Source organism: Prosopis cineraria, unplaced genomic scaffold (genome assembly GCF_029017545.1).
Source record: "Prosopis cineraria cultivar Desert tree isolate PC_DT_omini unplaced genomic scaffold, ASM2901754v1 PC14, whole genome shotgun sequence".
In the NCBI taxonomy this organism is placed as follows: Eukaryota; Viridiplantae; Streptophyta; class Magnoliopsida; order Fabales; family Fabaceae; genus Prosopis; species Prosopis cineraria.
The window spans coordinates 4,194,418-4,219,029 of record NW_026555345.1 but is presented as its reverse complement, the minus strand read 5'-3'; the positions used below and the strand labels follow the sequence as shown (position 1 = coordinate 4,219,029).

The 24,612-nt window shown below is 32.7% G+C and overlaps 2 protein-coding genes across 2 annotated transcripts; both read right to left on the bottom strand.

Annotated features, from left to right (window-relative positions):
* Nucleotides 1-535: 535 nt before the first annotated feature.
* On the bottom strand, nucleotides 536-1,713 carry LOC129293098 (vacuolar-sorting receptor 1-like). Its single transcript, XM_054930904.1, has 2 exons — nucleotides 1,345-1,713; nucleotides 536-624 (listed from the first exon to the last, which is right to left on the bottom strand). The coding sequence occupies exons 1-2, from the start codon at nucleotides 1,649-1,651 to the stop codon at nucleotides 536-538; spliced, it is 396 nt and encodes a 131-aa protein (XP_054786879.1). The 5' UTR covers nucleotides 1,652-1,713.
* Nucleotides 1,714-8,310: 6,597 nt separating this feature from the next.
* LOC129293513 (cytochrome P450 704C1-like) lies at nucleotides 8,311-18,523 on the bottom strand. Its single transcript, XM_054931520.1, has 5 exons — nucleotides 17,926-18,523; nucleotides 15,218-15,502; nucleotides 14,649-14,984; nucleotides 8,934-9,134; nucleotides 8,311-8,838 (listed from the first exon to the last, which is right to left on the bottom strand). Exons 1-5 carry the CDS (start codon nucleotides 18,448-18,450, stop codon nucleotides 8,653-8,655), a joined length of 1,533 nt encoding a protein of 510 aa, XP_054787495.1. The 5' UTR covers nucleotides 18,451-18,523; the 3' UTR covers nucleotides 8,311-8,652.
* Nucleotides 18,524-24,612: the final 6,089 nt, after the last annotated feature.

Below are 24,612 nucleotides of genomic sequence, written 5' to 3'. Positions count from 1 at the left end.
TTTGAAATCAGTCACATAGTCCCACCAAACCCAAGGCTTTTTGGATTCATTTGCCACTTTGAAGACACATAACTTCCTTAAATTCTCAATAACCACATCTTTCCCATCATAACCCGTGCTGAAGTCCTGCTCTGGATCAGGGGCACAATATCTTCCATGATTTATGCACTGGGACTTGCACTGCTTACTAAAGTGAATGCCTGGGACAGTACCAAGTTATATAATGCGGTGTAAACTGAGTGTAACCACCCTTCTCTAGTATCTGTGCTGCACCCTTGAAATCCTTAACAAATTCCATCAACATATCACATTTAACCCCGCACTCATCATTGCTGTTGGTCCACAGTTCATATTCCACACGATCATCTGGATGGGGTACAGCCTCTCTCCAATCAAGATTCACATTAACCATCTCTCCACTACTTATGGCTTTCTTTAGTCTTTCACCAAAACTTTTTTCAATGAGAGCAGAGGGTATTGTTATGTTCTCTATGTATTTGCAGATGACACATCCTCTTCGGTGTGTCCATAGTTATTAAAAGGGTTCCTCAACATCATCCGCAACAAGAACTGCAGAAGCTCCTGCCTTCTGAGCATTCCAGACTTTCAGAGCAAAGAAGCAATCTGAAAGGAACACATAAAATCACTATTAATACACCCGCAAAAGAACGCTTTAAGATTTAATGACTGTACAGCGTGCTACTCAAGACTTTGACAGGAAAAAGATAATTAGAACCAAATAGAACAACTCATGACCGACTAATTAGAGTACAATCAATAAAATTAGTCATACTAATTATATTAATTTTTTTTAAAAAAAAGCAAATAACAGATCCGAAATTTTAGGCGTTCAATTATCATATAAAATCTAAATTCTGAAGGCATGCCTTTACGCACCAAATCACTCACTCCAAATGAACTCAAAAGAGCCCCAAAATGTTTTTTTTATTTTAATCTTTTGGGTTCAATTAAACAATAGAGCATCCAACGAGTTAATGCAACTACATTAAAGTAAAATTGTTTAGTGAACAAAATCTTGTCTGAACAAAACAAAACAAAAACAAACAAACAAAACTACCCGGGCACGGAAAAAAATACAACCAACGTAATCCTATATAGCATAAATGCAACATGAACTATTAAAAGCAAACCAAGAGAACTACCCCTGACAAACAAACTAAATTTTGCATATTAACAAACATAATAATCAATTTAGTGAGAAGGGAGCATCTGAAAAAGCGAGCCGAGCTACAAAACTCATAACTACTATCGATAAAACCCAAAAAGCAAAAGGATTAATTTAATCTCAATCCTCAACAGAATGCAAATTCATCAAGTACTTACTTCCACGATCGAGTAAAAGGATTGTGGGAAGAGCTCCAGGTTTCGATTTAAATGAAAGCCCAAAGTCATCGAATTCTTTACAAGCCTTCTGGTTATCCTTAGGGTAAACAACAGTCCCAGCCATGCTACCTCCATACTGAGGAATCCCGAAGTTCCCGATCGCACTGTCATATGTACCTTTGATTTTGTCCGGCGAGGTCACCCTCAAGCTGTTCTTCTCCACAACGAATCTTGCCATTGACGATGGGAAGAAGGACAGTAACAGAAACCCTAGAAAAAGCCTCAGCAATGACCTCCTAAGCTTCATCTTTAAACCCCGGAAAATATCAGGGTTTCCAAATGGGGTAGCTTCGAAAATCAACAAGAACACGAATTATTCCTTTTCTCTCTCTCTACCACTCTCTTGTTCTCCGTAGTTCCTAGTTCTTCAATTTCGCTGCTCCCCAAAGGGAAAAAGGTGAGACTGTTATTGTTACAGCCAAACAGCAAACAAGTCTCGTTGTGTTGGCAGAGGAAGCCGTGGAAACTTGGAAACGCAGGCGTCACTCTTGTGACTCTAGTCATGTGCGAGACGAATACCACACACTCTTATTTCTTAATTAGGAGTAGTTTGATTTGATAAGCTTATCTAATTAAAAAAAAATTAAACTTGATTATTAAATCTTTTGCAGTAATTAGAAGAAGACATAATAAGACTTGCCTTTAATGTTGGCCAAAAAAAAAAAGGACTTGCCTTTGACAATTCAGTACTAACTTTGAATATAAATTGTCAATGTTAAGATTAGATTGAGAGATGATTTTTTAACACTTGGTTATAATTTTAAAATTTATAGCCAAGCGCAAATTAATAAGCTTCTCACCACCATTGTAAGTTTAATTGTCCTAATGATATCGTTACTTGCCTCATTTGAGAAGAACATTTTCATGCTCTATGTCAACTTATTTGTGTGCGTGCGTCGATGTGTGTCTCCCTTAATTTTAACTAAATCATAACCTTACTCTACCAAAAAAATTTTAATGAAAACTTAATCATATCATTACTCCATAAAATTTTCAATAAAAAATGTCTCACCCAATGTTTGAGGGTTAGATTTTTTTTTTTATTTGGTTTGCACGTTGATTCATTATAAATTTAATTAAGGTATCTAAACCTAGCTCAAGAAGTGTGAGAATTTGGTAATGTATTACTAGTGGTCCATGGACTGTAATCTAATAAATTTAAGATGTCTAAATATAATAATACAAATGATCAAACATTTCATACATTCTTCTTGATTTTAATTTCAAATGACAGACAATGTATGCAAATTTTAAATTCTAAATATAATATATTGATTAGTTTAATTTCAATCGAACCATGCAAAATCAATCATATTATTTGGAGAGAAAAAAAAACAATAAGGTAATCTTTTTTTTTTAATGAAGAATTCTTTCATTGCAAATTAACTTGATTGATTGAGTTATACAAACAAAACGACAAACACAAATAATTATGCGCTCTGATGATGCCAAAAGAAGGACAAAAATATTTTAGTATTTTAAAAGGAATAAAACTCTTCATTTTTTCCTCCTAAACGACCATCAGATGTTGCGAAAGTAAGCTAACAATCCAATAAAAGAGAACGCCAGAATCAAATAAATGACAACAAAATATGGTCCAGTGATTTTATTATCCAGCTTATAAGATTTTATGTAGAAATATAGAACACAGATATTTATATCATTTATATTTATATTATTCTAACTGGATGTGGACCTGTATAATTCGTATAGAGTTTTCAAAAATTATGGATAATATGTTATTAAAGATAATTTAAAAAATAATAGGACAAATAATGTGAAATAAGTTGAGCTGAATATAAATTAAACATATCAAATCAAAATATTATTTATATACTCTGCCTATATAAAGAGTAGATTATGCAACATGTAAGTCAATGAAATGCACGTAGGAAACGTTCATGATGGGAATGGAGAGTGGAGAGTAGAGACTCTGATCTTAAACAGTTTTTTTAAAAAGTAATCTTATTCAGGCAACACGTTGTTTGTGCCAAATTAGCTAACAAATAGCCATTTGACAAGTGTCCGCAGTGACTCACTCGAACCAATCCTGTGTTGCTACCACGTTCAAGCCAAAAATATCAAGGACGAGGACTGCAGCATTCTCTTTTTCTCGGCCAGTATCCTCCTCTATTCCCTGCGTGTTTTTTTTTTTTTTTTTTTTAAGAGCACCCAACCTTAATTCTTTCAGACTTGCCTCAACTCGAGTCGAAAGGATTTTAATAGGAGATAGATTAATTCAAATTGAGTCAAGATGTGATTCTTTTGAGTGGAGATTTTATATTATCAATATGTTACTATTGTATTCTTATGACTCAAACTTGAAATCCTTGCTTGAGAGGGCATAATTTTTTTTTTTTTTAACTTGTTAAACAAAGTGTTGGGAAATTTAGACTGGCATCATCTACCTTATTTGTATATAGTATATCTGAATGCAATGAGAAAACAATTTTAAGCGTACAGAAATTAAGATTTGTGTTATCATTTTGTAATACCCCTTCTATCTCTAATTGTGAGACTTGGTCAGAGACACCACAACTGATCTAAAATTTAGGTCTTATAAGTAGGAATGGAGAGTAATATGGCATTGTTTATAACATTTTTAAGATAAAATATCAAGAGTCGTGTGTGTGTAATTTGTTTTTTTTTTAATTACTCTACTTTCTACTATTTTGTATAAGACACTCTTAATATCTTCATTGAAATTGAGAAGAGGCCTAGAACTCCTTACTTTTCCATGAAAATAACAAGTTTTTGATTTTTATGAATGAATGACATCCATCTTTTGAAAAATTCAGGAGCCTAATTTAAAATCATGAGTTAATACTCTTTCTATTTCAATTTATAAAATTTTTTTAAAACTAATTTATACTCCCTCCATTTAAAAATGTAAGTTATTTTTAACCGAATCTCATCTCTCAATAAAGTAATTGTCTACTTTCAAAACTAACCCTACCTTTCATGGTTACCCTTATTAAACATCCTATAATAATTAAAGTCACTTATCGATAGGGATATTTTAAAAAAAAATAATGATTATACCTCAAAAAATTAAAAATATTTTATATTTTTTAATATCAAACTCTTTAAAAAATATTTTATATTTTTAAATGGAGGGAGTATATCTCAATGAAATTCATCAAATATAATTTATAATATTAAGTTTTTTATAAACTTTAAAAAATACCTTTCATTAATAAAAGAGTGAGAAGAAAACATATTTAAGAAGTGAAATAATAAAAGATAATATTAAAATAATTATCCACTCTAGTCAATTCCCATGTACTCTCTCTAGTGCTATTTATAAGGTAGAAAGAGAAGAATTTTTTTGATCTTATTTATAAATTATGTTATTAATTTTTATTATAATTTTTTTAATCCTTTGTTTAATGTTAGAGAGAGAAAATATATTAATGAATTTTGTGTATTTAATAGAGACAAAGTTAAAAACTTATTAAATTTTAAGATAGAGTAATGAATTTTAAAGTTTTTTTTTATACAGGTAAAAACATGTTAGAAGTGACTTATAAATAAAATTAAAATGAGAGATTATGAGGCTGTTTGAAACTATTTTTATTTTATTATTTTAAGAATTGATATTTTATAAAACATGTTCTGAAAATAAAAAAAATAAAAATAAATTTTTTCTTATTCTTTCTTGTTTTTCAGAACAATAATCACATAACACCTAAAAATTATTTTTATTTTTCTATTCTTCAGAATAATATTTTTTTATTTGTTAAAATACTTTTTAAAATCACATTATCAAATAATTTTTTTTATTCTCATATTTTGAAAAATAAAAAACTATTTTTAAAATAGATTTTTATTTGATCTCTACTTGTTGGGTCAGCCGCTCAAACTTTCCAAGGAAAAAACAAAAACATCATCCAAGTGAGGAAAGAGAATGGAAGATAAAATAAAATAATGAGAAGCATGAATCACGTGGGGCTACGAGAGGAGGGTGAAGTGGTCCAAAGAATTAAAGAACAGTGTCCTCATTTATATTTGTCGGTTAGCACATCAAAGGTTTGTGTAGCGATAAGCCTTGCTTCGAGAGCCACAATGCCTTCTCTCGCATTTATTAAAGGGAAGATGATTAATAGAATAAGAGTTCTACTCCACAATTTAACACTTCAAATTATTACAGTTTTAATTAAAAATCACTGTCCTTAATTATAACTTAACAAATTCCTATTTATTAAAAATAGTCTCTTTGGAGCCATAAAAAAAAGTTTTTTTTGTTGGCCAAACCATCAAAAACCCATTGACAAATCGGAAGAATGGTACATCCCTTTTTTTCCCCTCCATTTCCTTTTTCTCTTTTTATCACTAATAATAGAATCATTGAGATTATTTTTTGATAAAATTATTATTAGTTTATATAAAATATTACAGTTTTAAATTATTTAGATCAAATTTTAATAGTTTAAAATTTATTTCTTTATCTTTATATAAGATTAAAATGATAACTTTATTAAATATTATATCAGAACTATTAAAACTTTGATAGAATAATGATGAGAAGAAAATGAGAGAAGTGGAGAATAGAGGTAAATAAGACACCCTCTCCTTGACAAATCAATGGCAAGAGCATTTAATTTTGGTAAAAAGAAATTTTTTTAATAACATTTAAACGTCATAGTCTTTAATTAAAATTTCTATAATTTCTTATGCAATTATTATTTGTTATTTTTCCTCCCCAAACACTTCCTTAACTTATTATTACCTCCGATATATTTATAAGAAATAATATTAAATGTTTTTCAGAAAAGTACTTGTATGAGTGAATTGCGAGTAGCATTCCACGTGCACAGATATGCCAAACGCCTCAATCAAGATGTTGTGTGGATTCTAATATCCTTAATATCAATTCTCTTGAATTACTGAGACTAAACCACTAAATGGGGCTTAGTTCACTAAGAAATCAAGTTACATTAAAAGAGCAAGAGTGAGTACAAAGCTACGTCAACAAAAATATAAATGGTGTAAGGGCTAGAGCTAAACCCAAACACATCTAAGTTATAATAATGCAAGTATTAAGAATAAGGCTCAGTTTGATATAAAGAAATTCTCAATATGGAAATGAAATTAAAACAAATTCATGATGTAAGTTTGTTTGGTATTATAAATTTGAAATTCTTTAGAATCTCAATTCTAACAAAATAGCTAAAATCTAATTTCATCTAAAGCATGATGGAATCAATTTAAAATAAACACTTTTACCCTAGTCATCATTAATCTCCTTCACCCTTATCCATCATCGATCCCTCCTCCATCTTCTCCCACCTTCAACTTCTCTTGTCACTTATGTTGACTTTTTTAAACTAGTTAGACTTCATTGCTGGCAATGACCAACACCCATTATGAAAAATCTTCGATGATTTATGAGCTTCTCACAATCATTGTAGGTTTGATTATAGATCTAGACAGAAAATCTTGAATATGATGGTAGTTTGTGGTGTGGGTTGAAGGAAATTTGACTGAAAGTTTGGTTACAATAGGTGATTGTGAAAAAAATTTGGCCAAAAGTGTGCTACAACAGGTTTGGTCATTACCAATGGGTTGCTAGGATAGAGATGAGTTTCTTTTTAATTTTGAAAAGGATACTTTGCTATTTCTTATTTTAAGTATATATATTTTATTAAAATTATATTAAGATTTCATCTTTATGCCAAACAAATTTTTAAAACTCTATTTTTTTTTCAATTTTAATTTTAATTCTATTAAAAATATTTCTATCATATCAAATAAGGGCTAAATTGATTGTCTAAAATGTTTGGTTTGGTTGGATGCTTTTTTGACCGTCTTCCTCCATTTATTTTAGGCCGAACATCCTCCTCCATTTTAATAGAAAAGGAGTTACACCATTTTGAATTTATTATCATATCATTCTTGTCATTACATGGGGAGGTTGTTCCCCTTTATTGGTCTTCGAGACGCTCCGCTAAAATTGAGCACATAGGCTAGGGGTTACTCTTGGAGAACATGAAGGCAATATATTGTGTTTTTTATTGCACACACATATCTTCATATCAAAGACAGTTTTATTTGAGATATGATATTAAATAAGTATCTCTCTTAACAAAATTTGAAATTCAATTTACTATATATTATGAGATATTAGCTCATTCAATTTACTATATATTATGAGATATTAGCTCATTGTAATAGATTCAATTCCAATTGACGGCAACACATCATGTTATTTAAATATCGCTACTTCTCATCAGTTATTGGGCTTTAACATTCTTGAGTCATATATTTGCTCTTCCTTACAAGGCCAAGATCTGTCTATAATTTTTTAATCTGGAAAATAATTGATATGATTTATTTAAATTTTAAGTTAAAATTAAATCACATCAATTATTTTCAAGATTAAAAAAAATCATAGCTTCACTGTAGAAATCGTAATTCAAGAAATAATTTAAATAAATCATATCAATTATTTTCAAGATTAAAAAAAAAATCATAGCTTCACTGTAGAAATTGTAATTCAAGAAATTGGACCTTAGGTTTTAGCTCCAGCACAATGGGAGGGGGCCAAGAAGCTCCAGAACAATGAACCTGGAATAGATCATTTAAAAAAAATCCAAAAATATTCTTTTTGGTAAAAACTGGAAAATCATTACCCAATCAAAATGTTACAACACCATAAGGGTCTAACTTCTTTAATCATCTTCCACCCCTTGGCAAAAAGAGGAAGAATGTCCATCGATACAAAAAATTCCATAAAAATGTCTAAAAATTGTGCATCAACATTTGAGCTTAAGAACAACCTAATCTTGATTGTTGTCCCAACGAAAAAGGCTATTGCATACCATTGCTCACAAGAAATTTCATTTCTAGTTGCATCACTATCACTGTCATTGTCACCATTACGTTTATGACATAAATATAGTATCATGTACATAAATCAAAAATTATTTTGATCTTATCATTGAGCTTTGAGCATTGAGCACATAAGAATACGGTCATGCCACTTGACAAAGTTATAAATCCATAAAAAAAATTGTCTGGATAATATTTATAAATACCATCCAGGCAATATCACAATCTGTTTCATAAAACCCACCAACATATGGTTCACCATGCCATACTTACTGAAAATATAAAAAGATACAACAGGATATTTCATCCTTTTATTAAGAATCACCATTCTGAAACATCGAGGTGAAAAACCAGAGACGCTCTTCATAAGAAGTGCACTGCTTGGCTTCGCATATTATATTTATAGCTATAACACGTTCATCGAGACCTTGGTATTGCACGTAAAGGAAGACCCTTGTCTACATGAAGTGTCAACATAACATGGTAGGTCACATTCCTCGTTTCATCGTCCAATTTGAATCTGAAAAACCTAAGAAGAGCCATTGATACTATTTTCATCTGCCTGTAAGCGAAGTCCTTCCCCAAGCACATTCGAGGTCCGGCCTGCAAATGATCATAGCATTAGCAATTATTGGTGTGCCAGAATGAGTCAAAATTTTCAGCAATGAAGAAAATGGAAGAAGAAAAATGATACAAACATGGAAAGAAATAAACTTGAATGGAGATTCAGGTTTGAAAACCCCGTCTTTGAGCCATCGTTCGGGGCAAAATTCCTCAGCATCCTCGCCCCAGATGTATGGCATGCGACCCATAGCATAGGACATGTAGTACACTCCATCACCCTTTTTCACAGCATAGCCATCAGGGAGGACGTCATCTTCTTCTGCTGTCCTCCCATCCTTGAGTTAAAATCAAACATAAGTAGTCAGATACAGCACAATGCACATCAAACAAATTACAAAAGCAAGTTTGTATCACAATGCTGTTTAAACAAAGTATGATCACAAGTCAGGTTTACACAGCAATAGGAATGTGTGTTGGGCTTCAGGATCAAATTTTTTCAGAAGTTAACAAAACTATGGTCTGTAGCATACAGCCCATTATCAGCCTTCATAATGACCTGTGAGAAGGGGGTATACATGAAAGTCAAGTACCCGGGAGCTCATCATGAAATATAGGATTGTGATTTTGATCAATCACTAACTGGCTTGCCCATCAAGCATGCCAGGACAATTTCAGTGCTAGGATCTTGAATGACCCACCACTTGGTTGCAGAGATCTCCTATCTAAGTATGGCAATTTACTTTACAGCTTAATGTCACGGGACCAGTCTTTCGACCTATGCAGCACTTAAACTTTTATTGAAAGATGCTAAGTAAACCTAATTTATTGAAAAGGAGGATAGTTGGCAAAATTAAGAGATGGAAATCTTGAAAGCAAAGAATAAATGAGAGAGCTTGGAGAATGTGAGAGTCGTATTGCTTCAAAAACTCAAGGATCTCAAAGATGATATCAAAGATGGTTACAAATGAGGAGGATGAAGATATTTATAAACTTTCCTTTGTATCTAGAATGTGGCCACTTCCTTAATGGACAGTGGAGATTAATTTGATCCTACGGTTATTGTTATCTCCCTAGAATTCTCTACAAAATATTTTACAGCAAACATCTAGACTTTTATAAGGAGTTCTCTAGAATCTTTCCAAGGCATTTAAGCTAGAGCTAGCTAGATTTCTCTAGAGTTGTCTTGCACACTCTAGCTTTTTCAAGGTTATTCAAGAGTCTTCTAGATCATCCTAGCCTCTTGAAAATTCACAACATGTGACATTCTCCCCCACTTAATTTCATGACGCCCTTGTCACTCCTTCCTCCTTGTAATGTTGAATTTGGTCGGTGAATTGTTACAAGAGCTCTTCACGTTCCCAACTCACTTGACTAAGTACTCAATATAGTTGGGAACTCCTCTTTTTCAAATTACCTTGTCAGCAAGGATTTCTTCTATTTCCTTATCGTTCTCAATGACAACTGCTGTGGGTGCTCTCTTGAAGATACTTTAAGATGGAGCCTCTTTATACTCATAATATTTCTTCAAGAGACTAACATGAATGACAAAATGAATCTTAAAATTAAGAGGAAGTTGTACCTAGCATGCAACCTTTCTCACACATTTGACAATGGAAAAAAGGTCCTTCACATTTTTTAACTAAGCCTTTGTGCATCTTGTGCAGAGACTTGAATTGATTTTGTAGTAACTTCACCATTACCAAGTCTTCAACTTGAAATTTAGTGGGACACCACTTTTTGTCCACCCACTTCTTCATCCTTTAGGAGGCTTTATCCAAGCTCACTCGAGTGATGTCTACTTCTTGCCATTCCTTGGCAAACTTATATGTGGTTGGATTGTCGCCCTTATATAGAGTGGCAAGTGTACTAGAGGTTAGAGGTTGTTGTTCAGTAATTATTTCAAATGGGCTCTTATCTGTCTACTCGCTTCATTGCAAGTTATAAGAAAATTGAGCCACATTGAGCAATTTAACCCAATCTCATTAATGGGTGCTCACATAATGTCAAAGGTAAAGCTCTAGCAAAACGTTTATCTGCTTTGTTTGTTTGTCATTCTAAGGATGAAAGCTTGTTGAAAAGTTCAAGTTTGTCCCCAAAAGCTTAAAGAGTTCCCTCCAGAATTTCCCAGCAAGCCGAAGATCTTGATCATTGACAACACTTCGTGGAATCCCCGACAGTTTCACAACATGCTTGAAGAATAAGCATGCTGCTTCGTCAACCTTGCAATTTGTAGGGGGTCAGTATAAAGGTAGCACATTTGTTGAATCAATCAACCACCACTATGATGCTTCCATACCTTTCGTGCTCAGGGAAAGCAACAATAAAGTCCATTAAAACACTCTCCCATGGTCACTCAGCAACTGAAAGAGGTTTGAGTAAACAAGCAGAATGTTGTTCTAACTTATCTTATACTAGGAATGTCCTCATATATGTTTCGACATCATCTTACATATATGGCCAATAAAACTAATTTTGCATGAGAGCAAGTGTTTAGATCATACCTAAATGTTCAGCCTACTGCGAATCATGACATTCCTTAAACACTTCTCTGCTAAAATTGCCTTATTTTGGCACATAGACTTTAGTCCCCAGGGGCATAGAGTATCCCATCATTCACCGAGAGCTTTCGAGTCTTGCCTTCATTAGCAAGCTTCAACAAGTCACTTGCTGTAGAGTCTTGAGATATACTTTCTTTAATTCAGCTAAGAAAGTCGTTCTGGGACATACTTGTTGTGAGAATAGCTAATTCGGCCTTTTTATGTAATACATCAGCCATCACATTCGCTTTACTTGGCTTATACTCTAGCCTGTAATCAAACTCAACAAGGAAGTCTTGCCAACGAGCTTATTTTGAATTGAGTTTCTCCTATGTTTAGAAGTAGCTTGTAGCAATATTATCAGTCATTATGATGAACTAACTATCAAGCAAGTATTGACACCAGGTTCGAAGGCAATGAATGATCACAGTCATTTTTTTCTCTTTAGACCATTTAGCACCTCACTGTTTCATTTAACTTACAACTCTTGTAGGCAATGGTATGTCCTTCCTGCATCAACACACCCCCTATGGCAAAATTTGACGCATTCATGTGCACCTAAAAAAGCTTAGCATAGTCAGGCAATGGCATGACATGTTCTTGCACAACCAACTGCTTTAGTCTTTCAAAAGCATCCTGACAGTCTTGTGACCAATGCCAAGATACATTCTTCTTGAGTAGGTCTGTTAATGGAGTAGCAATAATTGAATAGCCCTTAATAAACCAACGATGGTAGTTCACTAGGCCAAGGAATGATCTTAGCTCAAGGATATAGGAGTTGTCTCCTTAACCCACCAAGTTTTAGGAGCAACATACGATAGGGTGCCAAGGCAAGCAATTTGGCACCAGACTCCAACTTAATATGGCCACCATAGACTTAGCTTCAGAAATAGGAAAGGTGTATGTTTTGCAGAAGAAAGCAAGTCCCAACATAACCTTCAAATCAACCATAAGGACTATGGTGAAGTTTAGCATACCTTGCCAATCTCCAACTTTCATCTTTACATCCTTAGCAATACCAAGAATTGGTTTTGTTGGAGAGTTTGCCTTCTTCAGCCTCAATGAAGTTGTGAGTTGCTCTAGTATCTAGCATGGCAAGAGCAGGCTTACCTTCAATGGCAAGATTAGCATAGAGTAGATTCTTCTTGTCCTCCTTAGTTGGGGAGAAGAGTCTAGATAGTGCATTCAAGTGTTACAAAGAACCAAGGTCAGCATGCTGCTCCTCATCTAGTCTTTCCCTCATTTCTACAACCAAGACATTCGTAGCCTTACTGCTGGGATAGTTGTGAGTCTAGTATGGACCATCACATATAAAACATGGGTTTAGTGACTTTGAGAGATCTTGGTTGAGGATGGCTTATCCTACTTAGAACTACCATTAAAGAGTTTATGGTTACCACTATCCTTACAATCGTGAGCCTCCAACTTTATCCCCCTTACTTTTTCCAAGATTGGGCTTCTTGATCAACGACTCAGCAATTGCAATGGCTCCATCTCGAGTTTGCACTTTGCGCCTGTCAAGCTCTACTTTAGCCCCGTCTTTAAGTCCATCCATAAAGTGGAATAGAGCCTCCTTATGGAACAAGTCTTCGATCTCTACCATGATGATAGTAAACTCTTTCATATAATCAAGAATATTACCAATTTGTCTCAATCTATGAAGCTTACCTCTAGCCTTCATTTTTGCATTGTGGGGAACAAAGTGTTTACGGAGTTCTAACTTGAGCTACTCCCAAGTGTTAAGAGTGCAAATGTCCTTCTCTCTTTCAGCATGCTTTTTATGCCTCCATAGTTGGACTGCATTCAGCAAGAAAGTTGAAGCATTGTTAATCCTGATCAAGTCATTAATTACTCTTGTGGCCTCGAAGTATTGTTCTAAGCCAAAGAGAAAGTTCTCCACAACTATTACCATTATACATCTCTAGTTTAGGCACTTTCGAATCTTGAACAAAGGTGTTCGAAGTACTACCACTTATAGGGCTACCTATGCAACGATGACATTCTCATCTATCTGAAAGTGTAGACTACGCAACTCATCCTCCACGTACTTGTGAAGGTTAGCAAGATTTTGAGTAAGAAAACGAAGATCTTTCCCAAACTTGCGGCCAATTTCTTCAACCATTGTCTCGGCAGCATATGTTACCTCAGTATCCTCTCGGATGAGATTACTGAGTTGATCATCAAGCTCCCTCACACTAGTTCTCACATTCTCTATGTGAATTTCCAAGCTATAACACGAGGTTCAAGAGACTCACCTGCTAGACCTTTACTCCTGCTTCGCTTGAACATAGTTTGAACATACTTCTCTTGTACACGAGCTAGCTCTTGCGTCTCCATGCCAACAACGTTTCCTTCCTCAGATGCCATCATACAACACCTTCCTCCAAGAACAAAATTAAACCGTGCTTTAATACCAACTGTCAAGACGCTAGTTTTTCAACCCATCTGGCACTTAAACCTTCTTTGTTTGAAAATCCTAAGTACTCTTGATTTGTTGAGAAGGAGGATGTTTAGCAAAGTTGAGGGATGGAAATCTTGAGAGCAAAGGCTAAATGAGAGAACTTGGGAAATGTGAAAGTTGTATTGCTTCAAGAACTCAAGAATCTCAAGAATGATCTCAAGGATGATTACAAATGGGGAAGGTGGAGGTATTTATAGACCTCCCATTGTATCTAGAATATTCTAACCTCCTTAATGGACGGTGAAAATTGATTTGATCCTATGGTTATCGTTATCTCTCTAGAATTCTCTGCAAGATATTTTATAACAAATATCTAGATATTCACAAGGAGTTCTCTAGAATCTTTCCAAGGCATTTAAGCCAGTGTTATCTAGATTTCTTTAGAGTTGTCTTGCACGCTCTAACTTTTTCAAGGCTATTCAAGAGTTTTCTAAAGGATTCCAGACCATGCTAACCTCTTGAAAATTCATGGAATGTGACATTAAAGAGATGATACAGAAACAGCTCATTCCACAAGCGCAGAGATGATACAGAAACAGCTCATTCCACAAGGGCATATTTTTCAAGAAGTTATCTAAAATGGGCTGTTTCAGCAATTTCCCTCATACAGAAATCAAATCAGTTAGTGCATCTGACATAGTTAACAAATACAAAGCACAAACTGCATTAGTAACCTCTGATAAAACGTGGCATGAAACATGAACAACGGCAGTTATTTAATACAGTCTAGGATATAAAACATAAAATAGCTTTGAAAATGAAACTGCAGGATAAATCCTCAAGTAATATGGGTGAGATGTTATTATGCAATTCCAAATTTACATAAAAACAATTAGTTTTATAGAACTTACAACTGGAACAGCAGGGTACAACCTTAAGGTCTCTGTCAGTGTCGCATGAAGATAATGCATTTTCTCAAGGGTATCTTCTGTTATATTGGCCACAAACTCATCAATGTTGGGTTTACCTTCCTGCGTGCGAGTGGCTTCTATCACTTCTTGTGCAACCTTCTCTTGGATGAGAGGGTGCTTGCAGAGCATGTAGAAGAACCATGATAGAGTGTTTCCAGTTGTGTCTTTGCCTGCAATCATGAAGTTCAGAATTATATCCCTTAGATACTGATCATTCATTGTTGGGTCCTTCTTGCTCTCCATCAGAAACCTCGAGAGTATGTCCTCTTTATCAATCTGAAAACCTCCCAAAAAAGTTTCAAATATAATCATCAGTTCAGAGAACTCTCAATAACAACACCTAAGAAAACTGTTCCACAAGACTAGCAGCAGTTTCATACTTCTTTGGGAAAGAGACAAGTGCATATTTTCTTAAAAGGAATTGAAGCAAAACAAACAGTAAATCATAACTACAAGGAAATGCTATAATAAGAACTGCATCAGCATTATCGCATCCGTGATCAACTCACATGATACTGCTGATTAGCCAAGTTTTCTCTTTTGATGCTAATCACTCGATGCACAAAATCATCAATTACTTTGACATTTTTCTTGAGGTTAGCTTCACAACCAATGTTGATAAATCTCTTAATCTTCCAAAAGGGATCCACATAGCGCCAAGAAATTATAGCATTTGAATCATCAAAAGCCTTCATGAATTCAATCCCCTCTCTGCTTGATCCTCCTAAGCAATTCAGTTCCACTCCAAACCCGACTTTGAATATGGAATCCAAGGTGCATCTCATTAAGATATCCTACAGAGGGAACAAAACTTTATATATCCTGCCATGATGACATAAAGTGATATTTGCAATTACAAGGGGAAAAAAACCAAGCATGGAAGCAGAACCATTTTTAATTTGGGAAATAACAATGAAGGATCACTGAAGAAAATTATCAATTAAGGACTAATTGTTGTTAAAATCCAAATGAACTGTTGTCAATTTAGAATAAATTGTTATTAAAACCTAAATGAACACTTGTTAATAAAAAATTAACCCAAATCGATAGGTATTTATTTGAGTTTTGACAGCAAGTAATCATGGATTGATATAAATTTTCTCCAACAGTCCTTGATTAATCTTTTCCCCTTTTTATTCCTATAATTAAAGATTACTATCATAAATCCCTATGATTTTAACAATTAGAATCACTTCATCAAAATATTATACTTGAGTTGAATTTCATTCATTCACAAAAATCATTTTCAACTTAAAGTTGACATTGCTGCCTTGTCATCTTTCAAACACGTGAATTACAATCAACCCTGGAAGATGAAATTGAACATTCCTAGACAATATTTGGATGACTGAGGTTAGAATCAATTGAGTTTAGAAGAAAAATATGTAACTGAGATTAGGAGAAAAACATGTGATTTTAAAGTGTTTTATCTTTGGATTTTTTTTCCCATAAATTAATTGGACAAATTAAAATTTGTTTAGATGATTTAATTCAAAAACCAGTTGAGATATATAATAACAAAAATAAATATGAATTATCTCATATATATTTTTGTAACTAATTTAATATTTTTTAAAAAAAATATTAAACTTAAAATTACAATGTTTTTAAAAAAAGTAGATAAAAAAATATAAAACACATTGATAAATAAAAAATCTTAATTTTTAAAAAGGTAAAGTGAAACAGTAAAATTTAAAATATTCATTATAAAAAGTTAAATAAATTCCTAAATTACAAAATTTACTATGTAAATAGATAGAAAACAGAAATACTGTGTGTACTTTTTCAAGAAAAAACTAATATATTTAGCATTATATACTTAAGTCCCATTTAGTTACTAGAACGGAAGGAATTGAAAAAATTAATACAAAAATGAACTAAATCACTCTTTCTCTTTACGATAAGTATGCTAAAATTTATTAATATATATTACAAATGTAAGAATTATTACATCCTTCAAAAATATTATGAATAATAATTTCTAACTTCATACATTAAATTGCCCTACTTTCTTATGAATGTAATTTACCATCTCTTTTTATCATCTCATTTTTAACTTTATTTTTTTAATTTATGTCAATCTATTCCTTTTTAATAACCAAACAGGACTTATGTGTTTGTTTTTAATTAAATTTAGACATGTAAAACTTGTATAAATTATTTATTTTATAATAAATCTTTATTATTAACATTATTAATATACTCAAATTAATTTGTCTTAATTTAATTAAATAAAGTTAAATATATAAGTCTTTGAACTTTCTTTTAATTATTTTTTCGACCAGCTCTTCTAATTATTAATAATTATTTTTTTCTAAATTCAATATGTCTCTCGCTTCTCTCCCCGCAAACCCAGCACCGTTTCGCCCTCATCCCGAATCGCACATCACACTCTCATCCTCAGCCTCAATCTGAAATTTCTGAAGATCTCGACCTCTCCTCTCCGACGCCGCTGCAGACTGCTTGTTCAGTCGTTCTTCACTGCGTTCGTCTTCGGCGTTCTCCTTCCTCCATTCCTAAATCCCGTCTCCCAGATCCACATCGTCAGACTATCTCTCGTCGGTGTTGCTGCTTAGATCTGTGCTCGTCTTCGCACGTGAGGTGAAGACTGAAGACAGAGCAAAGAAGAGATGAGTGGCGATCAGGAGGTGAAGACAAGAAGGAGAGAGAATCTGCCACCAACATTCTACCCACCGCCAGTCAAGAAGCTCACTCTCCCACCTTCGGCCCAAACGCTCGTTTAAAGTCTACCGCCCGATTCGTCTCCCCCCCCCCCCCCCAAAAAAAAAAAAGATATATTGTACTTTTTACCTCACCCCAATCTCAGTTGAGAGGTAACCCAAACACACACCCAGGTGTCAATTTTAAACCAGACAATCAAATGAGACTAGGTCATGATTCATTGCCAAAATCATAGTATGAAAATGAGGTTCAATCCAAACGGTTCAACTGAGGCATGAACCTTGACTCATTGCCTTGACCGGTTCAAGGATAGTTTCTCAGTTTTCACAAAAACTTGATGGTAGGGATGCTATATTTCACCCTTCTAAACTGTAGTGTTTGGAAGAGTGATGTTTAGGTAGATAAAGAACAATAAGTTTCACGCTTCTGAAATTTATAGTATAACCTTTGAAGGACTTCAAAGGATCTCACAATGAAGTCTCCACTCAAACTCAATAACCACTTAAAATTTCCGGGAAAATGATCAAACAATTACCTGCATATCAAAAGACACACTCTCGTTAGAGAATCCTGAAATAACTCTAACCAATTTGGCGGCGTTCGTTCTGAAAGCAGAGCAGCTGAAATCCCTAAGAACCCTTGTGGAGAACTCGTAGCTCGCGAGCTTCCTCTGCTGCTTCCACATTTCACCGTTGACAGCGAAAATCCCCCGCCCAAAAAGATCAATCATAAGATCCTCATCGCGCTTGCCCTTGTTGTACTTACTGAACTGGCTTTTCAGAATGTGCTCGACATTTTGCGTGTCGGCGGTGTACAGTTCGCTGAATCCCGGACCCAGAAGCCGAAACGTGGGCAGAGTTTTGGCCACTTGCGTCTGGTGGTCAAAGAGGGTACTGAAGTAGAAGAGCTGGTGGAAGACGGTGCCTTTGACGGGGGCATATTTTGGGTCTCCGATGGACTTGCCGGCGTAGAGGGAGACGAGGAGGAGAAAAGAGAAGATGAAGAAGAGACCCAGAAATGAAACGAATGTAAAGGTCAAGAGGGTGAAGAGGATTTCCATTTCTGGGCTTTGGTGTTTTCAGACCATGATTTTGTTTTGCTTCCGTGTTATGTAAATTGAAGACCGTAGCCAAAACTTGTTAGCCGAGAAGCTCCCCACTCACGCCCCCGCCCCCCAAAAAAAAAAACAAAAAAACAAAACAAAACATTCTGTACTCGTCACTGTAATAAAAGGGCCAGGACTCCATTTCAACTTAAAATAATATCTGTCATTTTTTAAAATTAATTTTTAAATATTTTTAATATTATATATATTAAAATAAAAAATATAAATTTTAATATTAAATTTAAACTATTTAAAATACATTTAAATGATTAATTTATAAAATTTATAATTTTTAATATTAAATTAAATCATCTATTATGTTTAAACTATTGAGAATTTATCTAGATAATTAAATTATAAAATTATAAAAAATTTAATATTAAATTAAATTGTTAGATTAAATTAATATTGATCAAATTAACAATGATCAAATTTATTAAAATTTTAAAATTTTTATATTTTTATATTAATAAATATAATATTAAAAATATTTAAAAATTAATTTAAATGAATGATAGAAATTAATTTAAATTAAAATGAAGGACCAAAATTGCTTAAAGATCCTGACAAGCATGTGACGCCCACCGAATGCAAATCCTTTGGCACGGCACATGGCTCGCTTTGTTTTGTGGGTTTTCTTTTTGTTTTTGTTTTTTGTGAGATAGAAATATTTTGTTAATAATAAACACAACCTCTCTCGATGTAAAAGTAAAAGTTTATCTCTGTCAACAACTCAATTTTGGTTTATGTTTCAAATTAAATTTTAAACTTTCAACTTAATTTTTTATGACCGAGAAAAATGAAAAATACAACGGAGACTAGCTCTGATGATGCGATCTTCTTCGTGTTTCGATTTCATTGTCGCCCCGCAACTTATTCTCCTTCGTGTTCGATCATGCTGAGACAGCGGTGCCTCTGCCTCAGAACAACTTCATGTTGCCTCACCGATTCCTCCTCTTCGTGCTCAAACTTCTCTTGCTTTTAATTATAATTATAAATTGATATATTTTGTATGTTCAGTCACCATTTCCAGTTCTTCTGTGTGGATCACGTGAGTGCATGCATTTTTTTCCTTTAATTTATATTCTTTTTTTAATCCATTTTCTTAGGTAGGCAAATATATTTTAAAAAATAGATGTTCTCTGGAAACAACAAAAGTACTAGACATGTTAAAGATGTTAAGTCTCAAAAGATAACAAACAATTTTTAATCTCTTTTATCACAATTTACTTAAAAGTCAAGATGTAATGAAATTGGAATGATAAGCTTTTGATTAATACAAAATATGTAAGATAAGAGATTGCAGAGGTTATAAAACTAAAACTAATGTTAAAAACTACTTGGAAATACAAACTAAAATGTTAAAATGAATATTGAAAGTCGATTGTTGTTAGGATCCTTTTCCATTTGACTTTTTCTTCCTTTTATAATGATTCAGCTAAAGTAGTTGCTCCCACAGAGCTTGTTCATGATATATCAGGGATTCAATAGCACGGCCCGTGAAATTCATGGCATGATACACCATATTTACTTGATGGTCTCATATGTGTATATTGAGTCTTAAGGGTTAAGTTAAACTCATGCATAACACACTTCTTCTCGTGTAATGCTAGCCCATGTCCCCAAAAAATCTATAGATAAGAGTTGTGATCTTGCAAGAATCAAGGCTTGTTAAGATCAGGGTCTCATGTGAGATAATAATCTGGATAGTAGTTTTGAGTTTTAAGGAATTCAAAAACCCAAGCTGATTTAATTAAGTTATTTTACCATGATGTAAACCGACTTTAATATTATTGAATCTCTTGCTGGACCTGACGCTTCCTTCGCTTGGCCTATTTTTTGCTTTAGCCATTGTACTCTTTTAAATAGACACCATTTCAATTTCACCGTAAACAATAGGTTAAAGTGTAACTTTGATCTTCTAATTTTATATAAGAATTTATTTTAATCTCTTAATTTTATAGTGTATTTTTTTAGTTTTTTAATCCTAATTTTATTAGTTTATTATTTTTTTAATCAAACATTGATATTTAAAAAAAAAGTATTGTTGATACAAAAATAGGCTGTATTCCTTGTAGTACAAAGATGGGGCGCACCACATTCTCGCCGTTGGCATTCCTATTGAGTTGCCAAGTAATCCTTTGGTCTTATTTATAAAGTGAAAAAAGAAGAAAAATTTTAATTCTATTTATAAAATATTTTTTAATTTTTAATTATCTTCTTTATATTTTTATCCTTATTAAATACTTTAAATAAAAATAATAGTAATAAAATTTAAGAATATTTATTAAAAATAAAGGTGAAAATTTATTAAATTTTATAATAAAATTAATGAGATTTAAAGTTTTTTTTTATTTTTGATGAAATACATTAAAAATAATTTATAAATAAAATCAAATACAGTATGTACTAGACTCCTAGGTAATTTAGGTTCCCAAGTGCATGATATATATATATATATATATATGGACAAACTACGTACAAGAACCTTATAAATTTGGGCAAACAAATTATATATAAATCCTAAACAAGAAACTTATTTATAAACAAGTCACGGGCATTTTTGCAAATGTGCATTCAAATTCTTTGGGTCCTGGTTATAATTTATTATGTGTGTACAAATACCGCACTTCCCCGACTTCATACTTATGTATTTGTAAATTATAGAATTTCAGTTATAAATTACAATATATCAATTGTAAATTCCTGAGGATCGCTTATAAAAATTAAAAGAGAATGACATTTTAGTAGGTTTATGTTTATAAGTAATAACTTATCTTCACGAATTTACAATTAAAAAAAATCAGAATTTACAAATTAAATTTTGCATGACAATTTAACAGGAATAGAGTTAGGGCAGTATAGATTTTTCACACTCATGGCAAATTCACAGGGAGATTTGGCTTTACTTTTACAAAATCGTATAATTTTTTTTTTAAAAATTATCATTTAGAACTAATATGTAATTTTCTCCGTAAATTCATAACTAATTATATCGATTATACACACACACACACATATTTGACACCCATCCTAGAATATGATGCACTCACGTTTGTTGCCCGTCCTAATGATTAGCATCGCGTGCTCATCAGTCAAAGGGTTGATCTAGAACATTTAATTTATCTTAAAATAATTTTTTCCATTTATTTAAAATTAATTTTTAAATATTTTTAATATTATATTTATTAAAATAAAAATTACAAAAAATAATATTAAATCTCTACTGTCTAAAATATATCTAAATAAAAAATTTATAAATTTATAAAAAATTATTATTAAATTATATCACCCAAATTATATATGTAATGTTCCAAATATACCTAGATAATCAATTTAAAAAATTAAAATAATTTAATATTAAATTAGTCAGTTCAATTAAATTTGTATTGGCTAGATTGATGATAAATAAATTTATTAAAAAAATTTAAATTTGATAAAAATAAAAATAAAAATAAATTTTTTAAGCTGAATAGTTTAGACTTCATGGAGATGAGTAATTTAGTGCTCATCCCTTAATGAATACGAAAACAATCTAGATTTAATATTAAATTTTTTTATAATTTTTATAAATTATTATTTTAATAAATATAATATTAAAATACTTAAAATTAATTTAAAATGAATGACAGAAATTATTTTGGGATAAATTAAAAAGTTGATATTAACTATGGGACTCGCATAACTCAAATGTGATACGCATATCGCATTTGATATTATGAGATGCATAAATGTTTCAATTTTTGAAGTTTGGACTTGGACCGGATGATTCCTTGGATGATTGTGTCAGAACAAGAAATCAAGGTCATGGTCAATGCATGCGAAGTTCATTACTAGCAAATGAAGAATAAAAAAGACGGATCTCATACGACATTTTTCAGTCTGTGTTTTTTGAAGAATTTTTTGCCCTTATGATACTTTCTTGAATAGAATAAAATAGTAATGTAACTTTTAATCTCTCAACTTTACTTTAATTATCAATTTAATCTTTTAAATTTAATTTTGATTGAATTGGTTCTTTAAGTTTTCTTAAATTATTATATTAGTCATTTTAAGTTTTAAAATACAAATTAACTATCAACTTAATTTAATGTATAATTGTTGGCACGGTTTCTGGGGATTGGGTTAGAGCATCAGACCCCTTAAAGGCGTGCCAAGTGTGAGAGAGGAGCATGTCCATATAAAACATGAATTGTATCAAACAATCAGGTAAGTTCTCAAGATCCTTTACTATAATTTTCTTAGAGAGTTAAGTAAATGCAAGAAATTATAAGTATGCTAAGTGACACATAGAACTTGATTGTGTTATGGATACATTAATATGATGGGTGCTTCATGGAGATGGAGAAAAAAATGAGAAATACAAACTAGCCTAAGAAGCCAAGCTTGCATAAACGAAGCAACTCACACTAAGCGAAATTGGTTGACGCAGGGTCAAAGTTGGTGTTTTGCTCTAGGCAAGTTTAGGTAAGTTTCACATTCTGTCATGCGCTTACTGCTTATTTATAAAAAAATGACAATTGTGTACTCCTTTTGAATTTGAGTTTGGAGCTAGAAGGAGTAGATAACAGTTCACGCCATTATATGGCCAAGGGTGTGCCTCATCTTGTGAAGTGGTGAGAGCAACTATGTTGAGAAATTTGGGTAGTGGGGAGAGTGGGCAAGACTACGTCCTTGACTTCCTAAATGCAACATTCCACTTACACTTATGGGGTCAATTTGCTGTTAGGTTAAGTCTCTTCTAAAATTGGATTGGGCTTCGAGTAATTATCACTATAACATTCGAAGTTTTTTTATTAGTAATTATTAGTGTTTTTGAAGGGGTAATATAATTAATTTAGATAAATTATTGATTTAGCGAGGTTTATGGGAGACTAATCTAGTTTTTAAAGCCTTGGACAGCCTTAGAAGAGGGCTAGGCTGATGTTCAAGTGAGCTATGGCACGGAAGGGAGTTTAAAATTTTGTGGGATTTTTTATGCCATGCGCCGCGGCGAGCGTGCAAAATCTGCACTTATCAGACGTGAAAAACAAATCAAAAATAGAAGGAAGAAAGAGGATAATGAGAGAGCGATGAATAAGAGCTTGTGGTCTATTAGGGCATAATCTTTAGACTACTTTGGAGGCATTTGGAGCTTGAACCATTGGGTAAGTTGCACATTCCCTTTCTCCCTCATTATGCAAAAAATATGAACATTTAGGACAATGGGGGCTTTGATTTCGATTCCCTTAGGTTTAGAACAAACCTATTAGTTTATTTAAGATTTTGGGGAATTAAATCAAGCTTTTAACCCTAAGTTTATGAGTTTTATGGTGATTAGGAATTTTTGGTAAGAGTTTGGATAAACCCAAAGTATAATTTAAAGATTTTAAGATAATATGAGATATTGATTAGCGAATTTAGTGTATTGGGATATTTAACAGGATGGTTAGTGTTTGAAAATGATTGATATTGTGAGAAAGGAAACTTTAGGTGTTATAGGCACTTAAACCTAGTGAATTAGGAGTTAACCAGAGTGATAATTGATGATTGTCATTTGATTGTGTAGATTGAGCGTTGCTCGAGCTTTATCGTGCATATAGAACGTGTGGAGCTAACGTTAAGCCATGATAACCCTTTTATGTGACAAAAGGTTCAGGTAACCATATAGTTTATTGTGTTTATTAACTATTATAATTGTGTAGAAGTAAATACAAATGATAAAGTTGTGGTTTTGAAGAGTTTTGTGCATAATTTGATATTGTAGATGATTTTAGCATGAAAATCGATTTGTAAAAGGTTATTAATTTTAATTGATATGTATATACTATATATAAGTTTGTGATGTGGAAATGTGAAGAAAAGTAGTGAAAATTGTGAAATAACATGATCATAAGGGGTAGGAGTTCACCCTAGATATGTGAAGATATATGTATGTGAAGATATGTGAGTAAAAAATCCATATGGTCTAGCTGGCACCATGGGACATCCAGTGCAATATTATATGGGACTATTATCATAGAATATCTAGGTAGTCTGGCAACTCCCTAGTACTTGTTAGGGTACGATTAGGAGTCAACGACACATCTGTCACAAGTGTGTGAAGAGGGAAAAATCATAGTTCGTATGTGGGTTACA

Bases quoted from the DNA above. Each gene is read 5' to 3' on its own strand.
- LOC129293098 (XM_054930904.1), bottom strand. From the start codon at position 1,651: ATGAAGCTTAGGAGGTCATTGCTGAGGCTTTTTCTAGGGTTTCTGTTA. The intron at 625-1,344 runs GTAAGTACTTGA...TGTTCCTTTCAG, and splicing joins CCTTTTACTCGATCGTGGAA to ATTGCTTCTTTGCTCTGAAA.
- LOC129293513 (XM_054931520.1), bottom strand. From the start codon at position 18,450: ATGGAAATCCTCTTCACCCTCTTGACCTTTACATTCGTTTCATTTCTG. The intron at 15,503-17,925 runs GTAATTGTTTGA...TTCCCTCTGTAG, and splicing joins GTGTGTCTTTTGATATGCAG to GATATCTTAATGAGATGCAC. The intron at 8,839-8,933 runs GTTTGTATCATT...GATCATTTGCAG, and splicing joins TCAAGTTTATTTCTTTCCAT to GCCGGACCTCGAATGTGCTT.